Source organism: Atta cephalotes (genome assembly GCF_000143395.1).
Source record: "Atta cephalotes unplaced genomic scaffold scaffold00073, whole genome shotgun sequence".
NCBI classification, from domain to species: Eukaryota; Metazoa; Arthropoda; class Insecta; order Hymenoptera; family Formicidae; genus Atta; species Atta cephalotes.
This window is the reverse complement of record NW_012130137.1, coordinates 348,483-363,517: the sequence shown is the minus strand read 5'-3', so window position 1 is coordinate 363,517 and position 15,035 is coordinate 348,483. Positions and strand designations below refer to the sequence as shown.

General features: G+C 31.5%; 2 protein-coding genes across 2 annotated transcripts in view; one reads left to right on the top strand and one right to left on the bottom strand.

The window, feature by feature from the left end:
• The window catches only part of LOC105624144 (nuclear receptor corepressor 1), a 64,741-nt gene extending 63,988 nt beyond the window's left edge, over positions 1–753 (bottom strand). The window contains exon 1 of the mRNA XM_012205501.1: positions 601–753. Within this exon, the coding sequence (XP_012060891.1) occupies positions 601–753 (153 nt within the window). The remainder of the gene's footprint in view (positions 1–600) is intronic.
• Positions 754–2,769: 2,016 nt separating this feature from the next.
• LOC105624116 (F-BAR domain only protein 2) overlaps positions 2,770–15,035 on the top strand; it is a 15,154-nt gene continuing 2,888 nt past the window's right edge. The window contains 8 exon segments of the mRNA XM_012205476.1: positions 2,770–2,799; positions 6,571–6,876; positions 7,246–7,503; positions 7,608–7,803; positions 7,875–8,213; positions 9,285–9,401; positions 13,175–13,274; positions 14,467–14,844. Coding sequence (XP_012060866.1) covers positions 2,770–2,799; positions 6,571–6,876; positions 7,246–7,503; positions 7,608–7,803; positions 7,875–8,213; positions 9,285–9,401; positions 13,175–13,274; positions 14,467–14,844 — 1,724 coding nt within the window.

Below are 15,035 nucleotides of genomic sequence, written 5' to 3'. Positions count from 1 at the left end.
TTAACTTTACTTACTTACTTACTTCTTACTTACTTACTTACTTACTCTCTCTCTCTCTCTCTCTCTCTCTCTCTCTCTCTCTCTCTCTCTCTCTCTCTCTCTCTCTCTCTCTCTCTCTCTCTCTCTCTCTCTCTCTCTCTCTTTCCCTTTCTTATATAAAAAAATACATATATTTAATCTTTCATATATATATAAAAAAATAAAAAAGAATACAAGATAATAAAAAAAATACAATTAAAAGAAATGAATAGAAAGTTTGCAAGCAAGGGGATGCTTTCCTCCTCGCGCAATTACCGTGACCGAGTCATGCCGCTTGGGGTCAATAACACTCAATATTCCCCTAGACGCTACCCTAACCTTTGGTTAAGAGGCGTCTTTACCTCCATGTCCAGCAATGGGGGGAAGTAAACACGCGAAATATCACGTATTCGAAGAGGGTGGATCACGCGGCTGTAATTCTTGGAACGATCGATCGGAGTTGCATGGATCGTGGAAACGTCTAATAAATGGACGCGCGAGGCGCGTCCCTTCTCGTATATGGCCGCTCATCCGACATTCATGTCACAATATATTTTCTTTTAATTCATCGCTCACACTCACCAGATATTGCGCGTAATGTTTATGCTTAACGAAGGAGGAGGAGCGCTTCTTTTTCTTACTGGAGTTAGCGGCGACCGAAGTGGCGAGGGTGTAGAGTTTGTCGCCGGGCTTCTCTTTACGGGGCGTTGATAGGTTCGACTTGTTCGCGGGCATCGTTCGCTCACTTTGTCGCTCGTTCCAGTTACTTTGCCGTCAACCGGCGGCAGTGGAGGCCTACAGTTGCACGATGACCGTCAATGACGATCACTGTGAACGAGATTAGCGGTCCAGCGATGAGGGAGCAGAAGACGATTGATAACACGACTGAAACTTTCCTACTCCACTCTATACAGACTGTACGAAGGTACACGTGCGCGTCGCTGTGTGCGCGCCTATGATATTCCGCGCATTCGGTTATATTCGGCTGTGTTCGGCCCGAAGCCACGCCTCCCGTACTGCCATTCGGCGAACCGCCAAGTCATTTGAATTTGTGCCGCTATTGAATAGACAAAAATCGGATGGAAAAAAAATTTAAAAACCTTCTCATGTGTACATCTAAATACACAGATTGATATATATGATGATCTAATATGACGCATATATGATTTAATTTGGAAAAGAAATAATTTAATAAATTATCCTAGCTATTTAGAAATTGTGTCAAAATGTCACTACAAATATTTTGAAGCGTTTGCCAATTAGAAGAAAGAATTTTATAAATTAAACAATCAAAAAACGCTTTAAAGCATTTGTAACATCGCGTTAATCGTTAAATTAATTATTAATTATGTTTAATATTTATAAATATTTATTTAATATATATAAACTATTTGAGATTTCAAAAGCATTAAACAATATTTTTTATTGTTTAAGATGCATTTCAAATATTGAAAATATATTGGACATATAAAAATATATTTATTACAATATAAATAATATAGACTATAGTTCTTCAATACTATTAGTACATTTCAGAACATATCTCTGATCTATTATTTCAATTACACTTTCTACACTTTATTCCTTCTTTTTTTTAAAAATCGAACATATATCTACTTATTTTTAAATGCAAAGAATACAGAAAAATATAAAAAGAGAAAGAATAAATGCTAATTAAATTTTAGTACAATATCTTTATTATTAATTGTATGTATTATTTATTTATTTTATTTATGTCTTTCAGCTGTAGCGAACATTCGTTCCAATAGTAAGTAACTATGAAAAACGTAGCATGAGCCAATACCAGCAATGACATCAATAAATTAACGGCGTTCAAAAAGTATAATTGATAGACATTGAAAATAATTCAATCTAATTGTTACATTACAACAATATTCAATCTAATCATTACTTATAGTTCATAAATATTAAATACATTATAAATATCATAATATTAAATAATTAGAATTATATATACTATATTAAATACGATTATCTATAATAATAATATAGAAAATCGATTATAGCTATCTAAAGTTCTTAGGCCTTGAAATTAGAAACTCAAGGTTTGTCAAGCGACGCTCGCGTTGCTTAAAATACGCAAAAATGTTTGCGCTCAAAATGAGATAAACATATATATTTGGGCATTGAAAAGAGAAAGAGAGAGAAAAAAGCAAAAATGCTGACAGAAGTGCAAAAAGTGCAAGCAATGCAAACAGACCTTAAGTTTCTCACGGGCGCGTCAATTGCCGCGCTCTTATTGGTTGTGTGCTCGTTATCGGAAGCGAATAATCGCGCGGCATCGCAAGTGGCATGCGCGCGCGTGCAAGAGAAGAAGAAATTTCACACGCACGACGAAGAGGTGCTGGAGGAAGGGTGAAGGAGGAGGGTGAAGAGAAGAGGAGGAGAAGGAGCGACGCGACACGACGCGGCGCAGCGGCAGACGGAGACGGCCGACGCGAACGCAAGTTGACCCGTGTTTCTGCGCTCGAGCGCGCCCGTTTTGCTCGCGATTCCATTCCCCATCCCCGCTGGTAGCGTCTGAAGTCAGACTTCACACCGAGTCGCTGCCGTTCTGTGAATCGGAATATTGCATTCTTGTGTGTCGCGTCCCATCACGAAGCGCAGTGCCCGTGCGTGTCACGCGCGCTGCCGTTCGCGGGCGAGAAGAAAAAGAGTGCGGTGCAATTCGTGCCGATATATACGTAAGGTTGAGGCGAGGTGGTATGATGGTCTGATCGCGGTCTCAACATGACCGTGGATTTTGTCGACTACTTTTGGGTGAGTGATCTAAAAGGATCAATATGTCTTTCTTCTTGCTTCTTTATATATTTTCTTTTTCCTGTGCCGCGCGTCTGTCTCATTTCTTCACGGACGAACGCGAAACGTCACTCTCATCCATTCAGTCAGCGCGCGTGAATTTAGGTTATGTCGCGAGAGAATGTATTCCGTCGTAATCTCCTCGCCGTCACGATTCTCTTCGACCCTATCCCAATCCTGATTCCTACGCCCTTGGCCTCGCGCGATTATTATCTGTTATGATGCTCCGTTAATGTAGTCTCTTTCTCCTTCGTCCCCTTCCTGTCTGCCGTTTATCGTTTTCTCACGTTCGTTACATACCGAGACGTTTTATTAGCTTTTGACACACACTTTCTCTTCCGTTCCTTTTCCATTTCTTCTTTCTTCTATTTATGTCTCCATTCCTTTCTATTTTTTCCGTTTCTTTCTTTTTCTCACTCTTCTTTCTGTTTTCTTTCCTTCTTTCTCTTTTTTTTCTTTCCTTCTTTTCTTTCTTTCGTTTCTCTTTTATTTTTCCTTTACTTCTTTTTTTATCCTTTCTTTTTTTTCTTCCCCTTCTTTTTTCTTTTTTTCTTTCTATTTTTCTCCTTTCCCTGTTTTCCTTCTCCTCTCTTTTCTCTCGCTTCCCCTCTTTTTCTCCTTCTACTTGTTCTTCTCGTACACGTCGTATGTGAGTCGATTCATTGTTTGAAGAAAAAAAAACACGCGTGGAAATAATATTTCTTTAACACGTACGTTGCATTCCTAAGCAGTCTGCCATACTCCAAGTCTGAATTACGTGTTTTTATGTACGAGGTCGAAGGACATCTGCCACATGTCGGTTTCTTTCACTGTATTTATACCGTCCCGCAATTAGCCTCCTCTAATTGCAGGCGTATTCACGCACATTCTTTGCAAGGTGCATCTCAACGAGAATCTTCGCGCGCTGAAGATTGCACGCAAAAGAAATTTTTGCTAAATCATATCGAGCTCGCGACCGAGAGACATTGAATTCTTCCCCTCAAAGTCAAAGACATTACGTTAAACTACTTAATTGCTCAATATCGTTCACAATGTTTGGTTTATATTGCAATGTTTGATTTATGTAACTTTAATAGAGCGGTGGTATTCATAGTCTAATGTTATATTCAAGATCATCTTAAGTCTGGTAATGGACACTCTTGACACATCCAGCTAGTGAAATGAATGAAATGATTGTAAGCGTCTCGAGATTGTATTTAAAGATGATCTTGAGTGTAAGATCGGATGAATACTGATGGTAAAGTTTTATAAGTATATTTTTATCATTATACGTATATTTCTATATTATGGATATATACATATATATATATGTATATATATATATATATATATTATATATATGTACAATATTTATATATTATAGAATCTTATATGTTAATAGTAAATTTAAAGAAAATGCATATAAATTTTTATTATTATTATAAAGACTTTTACTATTATTATTATTACTATTATTATTACTATTATTATTACTATTATTATTATTATAGACTTTTACTTTATTGTTGACAAAAAAGCATAAAGACTGCATTTAGCAGAAAAAGCAATTGTAAAATTCTTTGATATCATTTGGTTTTTGTTTAGTTCCTCATTGGATTTAAATGTACAAGGCCGATTACACCAACATTAATTTCAACTTTAAGCGAGGTTTAAAACTGTCTTCTTCGGTATCCCTCTCGGCTTTAGAAAGAAAAAGAGAGAGAGTTTTAAGCCTCGCTTAAAGTCAAAGTAATGTTGGTGTCGTCGGGCCTAATCGGGCCTAAATTAATTAAAGAATTTATTAAACAAAGAGAGTTGCAAAGCTGATTTTTTTTTAACGCAGTCGTGTTAAAAATATATATAAATATCTGACTGCGTATATTTCGTCATTAGGTTTTTTAAGGATATTTATTTGACCAATGTTACATATTTATCTACAACTCTTTCTTTCTGAATGCACGTTGTCGATAAGATAGTTGTCACTTCCTTTTTTTGACACTGCGAGTATCCCGTATATATATCCCGTATATGAGATCATTTCAAATGCGTTGTAAAATATCAGGCAATGGCTGGCTGTTTGCGGAAGATTCTTTTATAATACTTTTTAATACAATTACTTTACAATACTCTTATATCATAAATAAATAAATATCAGACGGACTGTTTGCGAAAAATTCTTTTGCAATAAAATCAAAGCAGAAATTGAGACGTATAACTGCCGCAAGTAATCGGTACAATAGGATGACAAGGGCAATAATATGTAATGACAGCTTATTACGATGTCACTTAAGCGGTTCTGCTCAATGTGGATTTACTGCATGATCAGAGTTCAAGTGTTAAATGGCTAAGTGGTCTTAAGTACCATTCCGATATATCTTTCAGTCGTAGTTTTCTAATTGCAAAACTTTTTTTAAGGATTTTTCCTGAGAAATGATAATTTAGCTATCTAACTTTTCTCTATTTGTATTAATTTTTCAATTTCCAAATTTAAAACGTGCCCATTTACGTGTGTATATAAAATACGTGTGCATTATACCACATTTGGAATTTTAATTATAGATTCTCTTATAAATGTGGAATCGATTTTTTTCTTAGTAAAAATGTCAAGCAAAATCGTTATTTATCATAATTTTTTATTTGTCGTCATGTGTCTTTACAACTAAGTTTTGAATTGAAATTTTTGAATTGAAATTTTATTAAAATTTATTAACTCAAGATTATTTTCAAGATTTCGTTATCTGCCTCCTTTAATTAAAGTTACTAGCGATTGAAAATATTTTTCAATCGCTAGTAACTTAAATATTATTAAGAGTTTTCCATTGAGATATTTCCATTGAGGAAAATTGATTAATTTATTAGTGTCTATCAGAAATTTATAGAGTTTCACATTAAAATTAAAATAGCTAATGTTGTAGGATATTATATATTTATATAAATATTATTATTATGTATACAAATAATAATTAAATTATGTATACAAATATTAATTAAAATATTAATTAAAATAAAGTACTTATTCATTTTGTTAGATAAGAAAATGTCATTTTAGAAGTCAATTAAATGAAATCGTTTTGTCGTTAAAAATGTATTTATTTGTAGAATTTTTAATTTTTTGTTATTATTTATATAATTTTATGTTCTGAAAACAAAATGACACTTTTCTATTTTTTAATATTTTCCATGCAAAATGTTTATCGCTCATTTGGAACAATATGCATCATAATTTTTAAAAACTTGAATCTGAAATATGAAATCTAAACATCTTTTTTAATATTTATTAATATTTGATAAAAGCTGATTTAAACATTATGTTTCACAAAAATCATGATCTTTTTCAACTTCCTAAAATTAATTTTTTTTTTTGAAAATGTCAATTTTGATTGAAAGTTGAAATATTATTGTTTGGTTTTGCCATATTATAATAAATAGTACATACATATCTAAAAAGAAATTTGTTTTTCGAATTAAGTCTTTGAACTTTGTATAGAAGATGTGAAGAAAAATTAAAAATTTTTCTTTATTTTATAATTTTTTAGACATGTATATAACTGTATTTTTTCAATATCAAATTATCGTACATTTCGTTCAATTCATTCTCAAAATAATATTATCTAATTGAACAATTAAAAGGTTTTTGAAGTAATTAAATTAAAGTGAATATCATTTTAAGCGATTTAAATTTAACAAATTAAATTTTATTAAAATAAATAAATAAATATATATATATATAAACTATTTTTTTTATTATTTAAGGGCGAAAAGAATAATGGATTTGACGTGTTGTATCATAACATGAAGCATGGTGTAATCGCCAGCAAGGAATTGGCTGAATTTTTGCGAGAAAGATCAGCCATAGAGGAAAACAATTATAAACTTCTTAGTAAGGTAGCGAAACAGGCGAGCAATAGCACGCAAGGGACATTCGCACCTGTCTGGGCTGCTCTGAGAGGTGCCGCCGAAAAACTCGCCGTTTTACACTTTCAAATGGCCCAGCGGGTGTCCGAACTCATAAAAGATGTGTCAAAATATGCGGACGAACTACACAAGAAACATAAGGCTGTACGTAATTATATTTTTCTCTTTATAATTCGTTGATTAATTGTGTTCTTTTATTGAAAAATTTTAATATTTTTCTCATTAATTTGATTGCGTCTTACACAGTAAAATACGGTATTATCTTTTATTCATAATTACATACTTTGCTGTACTACAATATGCTATCAGATATGTATTCCATAAATTATCAGTCTCCGCCCACAGTTGGGTCAGTAGGTTCTCATCATCAAACAATCAAGTCGGCAATGTGCAGAGGTCTTATCAAAGTGTACACATAAATATGATTAATTGCACATGCAAATCAAATTGATTCGCGTTAATTTTTCAATTGACATAGTTTAATTAAAGAAATGACATACCGACAACATCTAGGTGAAGGAAGAAGAATCGTCTACTTTAGAAGTTGTACAAAGTATACAAAGCATTACGGTAACGTTACATAAGGCGAAAGACATGTGTATGCAAAAACGCCTGGAATTAGAAAAATTAAGGAAGGACAATGCCAGTCAAAGGGAGTTGGAGAAGGCGGAAGGCAAATTCAAAAAGGCACAAGATGATTATAGGACGCTGGTGGACAAGTACACGGTCATACGAAACGACTTCGAGGCAAAAATGACTCAAGCTTGCAGGGTACTAATTCTGGATTAAAATATAGAAGTTAGGCTTTGCGAGATAATATTGCTGCGCAAGCGATTAGCGAAGCGTACTAATCAATGTACGTTTTCGTTACTAAGCGGTTCCAAGATGTGGAAGAGACGCATCTGAAGCACATGAAGGAATTTCTGAATACATACGCTGATGTTTTGCAAACCAATCACGAGCAAGTTGGCCAGGTTCATATCGACTTCAAACGACAATGCGTTGATATGACGGTGGAGAAGTTATTAGAGCAATTCGTTCAAAGTAAATACACGGGTTTCGAAAAACCAGGTAAAAAGAATATTTAAAAGATTTTTTTCATCTCTGTTCCCCTCAGTATCCATGACATATCTGTAAATCAGGTGTGATTGAGTACGAAGAAGTGATGACGAGTTTAGCGGAAATGACCAGCCACTCTCAGTCAGAAGGCAGCGTAGAGACACCTAAGGAAACGTCGAAGAGCACCAATGGCGAAACAGGCGTAGCCGGTAACAGTCACAGTTCAAAGAAAGATCAGGGATTAAAGGGGGAGGGTAGTACTTTGAGGGTACTGGACGGGGAAAGGGGGAGGGTGATATTGGAAAAGGATAGAGAAAAAGAAAAACAGAAGGAAAAGGACAGAGAACTGTCACATGCACAAACCACCAAGGCTTCCCGCCGTACTACCTCGCTACTCAACCTGTTCATGTCCAACTCCCATGGTAGGTTTCTTTCTCTCTCTATCTCTCTCTTTCATCGAAGTTACATAAATTTTTTTAAAGTTTCGTTATCTTTTTAATTGCAATAGTTTGAATCTATCTTGGCTTTGATGCAATGAGATGCTACATTTTCATATGAGACATGTTTTTTCCATTTTTTGAAACATTTTACATTACATCAATACATTCTTATATTTTAAAATTGTTACAAAAAACGAATATGCTTTTTGTTCTTTTTGCAGACCAATATAAACATTCATAAAACAAGGCATAACATTGCATATGTCTAGGTAGACTATTTTTTGTTATTTTTAATTTTATATCTGTTAGTATACCATCATCGGTCACATTATACACTTGTCCAATTGAATTGCAGCACTCGATCACAGATATATTAATTCGAATATGATAAGCAGACAATTTTTATTGATTTATTTACGCTTATGTGGTTGTTGTGTTATACTTGCTTATACGTAACGATCTAACATTAGGTGGAGGATGATATAGAATACATTGTGTTCCAGGGGGTTTGTTTTTTAATTTTAACTATACTCTTGTATGTATATTTCAAATTATGTATTTTTATATGTATATTACATGTCAAGGGGGGTATATTATACGTAGATACTTTATTATAAAAGGCTATACTACTTTATTATTTTGTCCATGGAAAATAAACAGAAGAACAATGAGTTTGTTTATGCAATTAATTATCGTGTCAGACAGAAAATTTATTATAACTATAATTTTATAATTTTTTATACAATTATGATATTTAATTCTGTCTTCGATTTGTATATTTGTGTATACAATTGCTCTTATGCGTCGAATATTATTACAATTATATGTTCAGAAATGCGAAATTATGTACGAATGGAGATATTATATGATTACTTAAAATATTCTCACCCCTCTGGAACGCTCTAAAATACCATTGAAAGTTGCAAAGGTCATTAAAATTTGAATCGGTACAACTAACGTGCATAATAGTGCGACACGGAGCGAGAGAAAAAAAGGGACCATCAGTCGATGGGGAGGTATTCAAAGACGTGAGAATGATGAGTGTTGTTTCAGACAAACAGAAGCAAGCAGGGTCGTCTGGTTCGGCACCTGCCACCCCTCAAGGGAACAACCTGCCTCCTGCTGTTCCACCTCCCAGCATCTCCAGGAACCCTCTCAGAGGATCTAAATGTAACAATTTACATTTTATTCCTATACCTCCTCTACCATACCCTCTGACTTTGTTGTTAGAATACAGTATTCAACATACATTAGAGATTACTGATACTGACGTTAGCTGCCGAGTATATTGATAAAATAATCATATTCTGTATTTAATTTTCGCTGATACGACAATTATTGTCATGCTTCTGTTCGTACGGTTTCTTATCTCGGTTACTTATCTCGTTTTCTTTCTTTTATTAAAGATATTTAAAGAATATGAAACGTAAAATAACTTTGCGCACAATTTTTCAACTATGCCACAGTTGTCACTTTTTAATTGAGGATTTTATTTAGACAATCTATTATGTGTTGGCTCGAATATGAATGATCAACTATTAATTCGAAAATTTAATATAAAAATATTTTGAGACGTAAATATTGACACATAAATTTTCATATATAAGTTTATTTCATATATAAGTTTATTTCATATTTATTGATTTTTAAAATTATTTTCTTTCATAATTTCTAACAGGATCAGTCTTATTCGAGCATTTCCTATGTAGCTCTTTATCTATAATGTTTCTCTAGCGATTGTTCTCTCTTTATGGTGCTCGGTAACAAAGACATTATTTCTTTTTAAATACCTCTTATATTTTATAATTGAACAGAACGTAATATGGTTAAATAAATTATCTACTGACTTATAGTGGTTGCGCGTATTATGATTCCTCCACTGTGCTCACTTTTAGAACAGCGATGTACGTATACTAACATTGTCTAAACGCTTTAAATTAATGTTAGAAATATATCTTTCACCAAACAAATCATTTATTTTAACATTAATTTCTGCTTCACATATAACATCTATGCAAAATATTTCTTCACTTTAATTTATTTCCGCGTTTGAAATGGACCTAAGACTGAGAAGATATTTTGAACTAAAGGAAGAAATATTTTTTGTTTGCATTTTACTAACATTAAAAAAACGCTTAAATAGAATATAGGCACTATCTAGCATTAGAAATGTATGGGACTCTAATTACTTTCGTATTTTCATAAAGTTTCATCTATAAATTGTTTTTCTAACAATCCTTTCTGTGGGAATATATATATATATATTATCCGATGGCGACATACGATTTGCATCAATTTTTACACAACCACGATAAGAAAATCCATAAAATATTTGTACATATATTTTTCTATAATTAACTATATTATCGAGTGCATTCGGTTTATTATGAAATTAACATTCGCTAAAACTTCGAACTTTTATATATACATTTTTTAATATAACCATGGAAGATTAAAGATTAAATAACATATTGTTAAAACATAAGTATAAATATCATAGATTTTAATGGATGTATTTAACATAGCTTCAATTTTGTCTTTCCATTTATTTTTTCTGTCTCTTTATCTTTTTTCCGATAAAATCATAAGTACATGGGTTATACAATCGCGGTACATACAAGCATTCATATACATCTAACTTTTTTACATGTCATAAGTGATCTAAATGCTAACACGTAACACTAATGACCGTCCTGAATAGACTTGTAATTACATGAATTGCAGCATATAATTATATTTCTAAAGTTCTTTCTGTAAACATCAAGCAGTTGAGCTAAAAAGAAAAAGAAATATAACTAAACTAAAGGGAGTTGGACTTGAGTAATGTTGAGATACAAGTGCGGGGTTGGCTACTGACGGGGGCCTCAGGTGAGCCGTTTTTATAAAATTCCTAATTCGCATGGCTCACGTGTTTATACTTACATTTATTTTCCAAGTGCAGGAATATCTTTCTTTCTTTTCCAATAACATAATATTAATTCTGAAAACAACTATTATTGCGAACTATGTTCTCGTCGATGACAATCATTCCCGTAGCATCTTCGGCAGCATTTACATTCGTTTCAATTGATGGATTACTTTTTTTATCTTATTAGAATATTTTTATATCTTATAGAATATTTCTTTTTCTGTAGATTACTCTTCTAAATATTTATTTAATGTCTGAGACTATTTTTGCATGCAACGTTAGATTGGCTTGCAGAGGATATGTGTTCCTCTGTGTATAATCTTCCAAAGAGAGACATGCACGGATAAGAATGTTCAAAACGAAATGCGTTTATTATAGTGTCAATGTAGATTTAGTAATTGTTAGAAAAACAATTTAAGAAGAGAGTAGACGATGCAGATACTGTAGGATTTTTGATGGTGATGGTGCGTGGGATATCTTCATATTTCTACTAACGTGACGTGCTCTACTCCACTACTGAATTTTATTTTCTGTATACTTCACTCTTTTATCATCTACCTTCGTTCGACGTAGGTATTCACATTGTTAGTCGTTGTTTTATGAAACGCTGACATGCGTTCCCTCGAAAAGGTAATACTTTTAAAGATATTGAGTTGGAATACAAATTCATAGAGCGAACTTCAAAATACAAGAAATACGTAATTTTGTTGATAATGAATGAAAATTTGAATTAAAAAATGAGATTTTAAAAATTAAAGTCTTTATTTTCTGAAAAGTCTTTCAATTTACTGAAAGGTCTTTTAAGTTTCTGTGAATTTAATCATTTTTACAAATAGAAAACTACAAGCTGAACAATATTTTTTACTTTATGGATCTGTGCTAAAAAAAAATTTGCAAAAAATTTTAACTTTCTAATATGAAAAAAACTTAAAATTTTTTCTACAAGATCATTTTTTAAATATTTCTAAGATTTTTGTTACTGAGTTATCGCGGATTAAATAAAAGGAGACCTTGATTACAACTCCATTCAAAGTTATCGCGCGCGTGTACCGCAATTAAAAAAAACAGATTCTTAACGCTAAAACTTTGTTGTATCGAACAGTATAATTGCTAAAATTTTTTAAAAACACGTCAATATGGTACAAATGAAAAAGTGACTATGAACTTTTGTTCCAATCCAATACATTAGAAATATGACTTCTTTATAGTGATATAATTTAAATCGAGAGATATTAGAGATATTTTAATATAGTTGCAAATTGATTTTTGCAAGGAAACTCGTGTCAGCATCATCAAAGAATATAGAAGTTGATTAATTAATTAGAAATGCATACAGGAATGCTAGTTAATACGACGTACGTCGATTTGTTTCGTATTATTTGATCATGTTGTGTTACATTTTGATCACTTGGAAAGTAAATTCTTTAATCTTAATTTTTCATTAGAGTTTTTTAAATGTATATTATGTACTGCCCATTCAAATACTAAAATGTTAAAATGAAATATAACTTTTTGTATAATTTTTTTTTATACAGACAACAACAGCAGTTCTTGTTTAAACTTTACACTGTAGATTTGAATAGATATATATTCGTGTAGATAGTAATGCAACTATAGAGTAGATTTTGCTTTTTATTTTATTTATAAATAATTTAGTTTTATTATTAATAGAAATGTCATCTATTCCATAATATTTTTTTAATGCTAACATCGGATTTTTTTCTGTTATATTTCCATGATATTAATATGAAATCATATAAATATCTTATTTTCCTTTGTGCAAAATTCTATTTTTGTAATAGTAAATAATAAAAAATAGATGTTAAAATTTATTTCTAAGTGAACAATTTATAAATATTTGTAGTAAATTTAACAAGAATAGTATATTAATTTCGCAGATACAGATGAATTCATAATTTGGTGTAACTGTAAGAATGTAATTTGCATAAAGCATACGTTTAATAAGTAGCTAGTACATATATCACAGTACATATACCATCCTATTGTCTACATTTGGGGTATCCACGACCAACAGGGTTTCTACGCAGTAGGAGAGAAAAACGAAAGGAGAAGAAGGCGAAGAAGAAGAAGGATCTCATGGACACAAGCAGCAATAAAGAAGAAAAGTCTGACCTGTCAGTACATGCATGCACAGCAGACCTAGTGCACATAGAGTCAGTTTCATAACCAGCAGACAAAATCGATCTTACTCTAAAAAAATGATGTACATATTTAATTAAAAGATTTAACGTAAATTAAATATTTTTGCTGGATGTGAATCTTAGACTCGGAATGCTTTGTTGTTGGATATTCTATTTGTTCGTTTAAGATATATTACATATTATAATTTTTTTTATCGATTATTATCAATCACAATATACAGCATACATTAAAAATGTTTTGAACATGAATCTGCAAATGCTTTCTTTTCATATTATAGATGTTGAAAGTTGTATTGGATGCTATTCAAATGAATTGTCACGTCTGTCAGAATGATAGTATTGAAATTAAATAGCCGTTTTTCGTAAGTTTATATAATCAGCATTTCGAAAATATATTACTGAGTTAAATTATATATTGTTTCTTTTTTATAATGTCTATTTTTATAAATTTATTTATATTCTATTTCTTTGAACTACATGGTGATAAGATAATTGGTTTCTTCTGTTTATTTTATTCCGTCTATGCGTTATATTCAAAATAATGGATATTTAATTTCAATAACTTCCTGATTATTGTGCTACAAGTGTAAACATCATGCAATGTCAATATGATAGGATGTTTTAAATAATGATAATTAAATACTGAATAACGATAGGTATAATTTTAATTTTCTTTATCATGGATATGATCTTTCCTGAATTATATTTTAGTATATTTATTTATCTTAGTTTATTTATTTATAGTTAATAATTACTTAAAAACAGATCTTTCACATTTATTTTTTACCTTTAACTTTATATTGATTTTAAGTTGATATCAAGCAATAATGAAAAAAGAAATAATTTTTATTAGTCATCAGGTTGATTTTTTGTTTGTTGAACCGATATTAAATTTCTGTTGAAAGCCATATATAAAAGTTAAAGAATTACAAAATTCGAACAGAAAGCATTCATGAATTCATGTATAGTATTTCTTTATCAATGCAGTAGAATATTTGATTGATATTCATTAACTTCAGTTATCTCACGTATCACGCCTATAAGCGCAACAATTGTATTATTTTAGCACGCTTTTAGCATGAAAGAGTTTTTATTATGTAATGCACTGGGCCTGCTGGAACTTACAAAAGTATATTATTTTAAATGATTTTCACGAACGCAATAGGGAGGACAAAGAAGACAGCAGAAAATCAGAAACGCCGACACCAGAGGTGGACGAAGATGGTTTTTGTATTAGACCGAAGCCGGATCCATGGGAAAATGAAAAGGGATTTTATTCCAGTTCGGATACTGATTCGGAAGATGAGAGAGAACGTAAAATACGAGTGGAAATAAAGCCTCTTAGCAATGGTGGTGCACCCATGAGCGCTAGTGTAGACGAATTGAGGGCGACAGTGGAAAATTTATCTTTATCACCTGCACCAATAGTAAGTTGTACTTTCTATTAAAAAAAATCTTATATTGTGTATTATACATTACAACTTGCAATTAAAACAATTATTCTATAGTTTAGAAAATGATATGATATATTTAATAAAATTAAATACTTATCACGATTTTATGTTTAAATCATGAAATAATATTAATAGCACAAAATATAAAGAAATCGAGATATGTAAAATAATACTTTTATTTGATTGTTAAATATTGTAATTGTAATTTAGAAAATTTTTAATGAAAAAGCAAGTTAAAAATGTAAATTATATATACATATATGTAATATTATGTAACAAT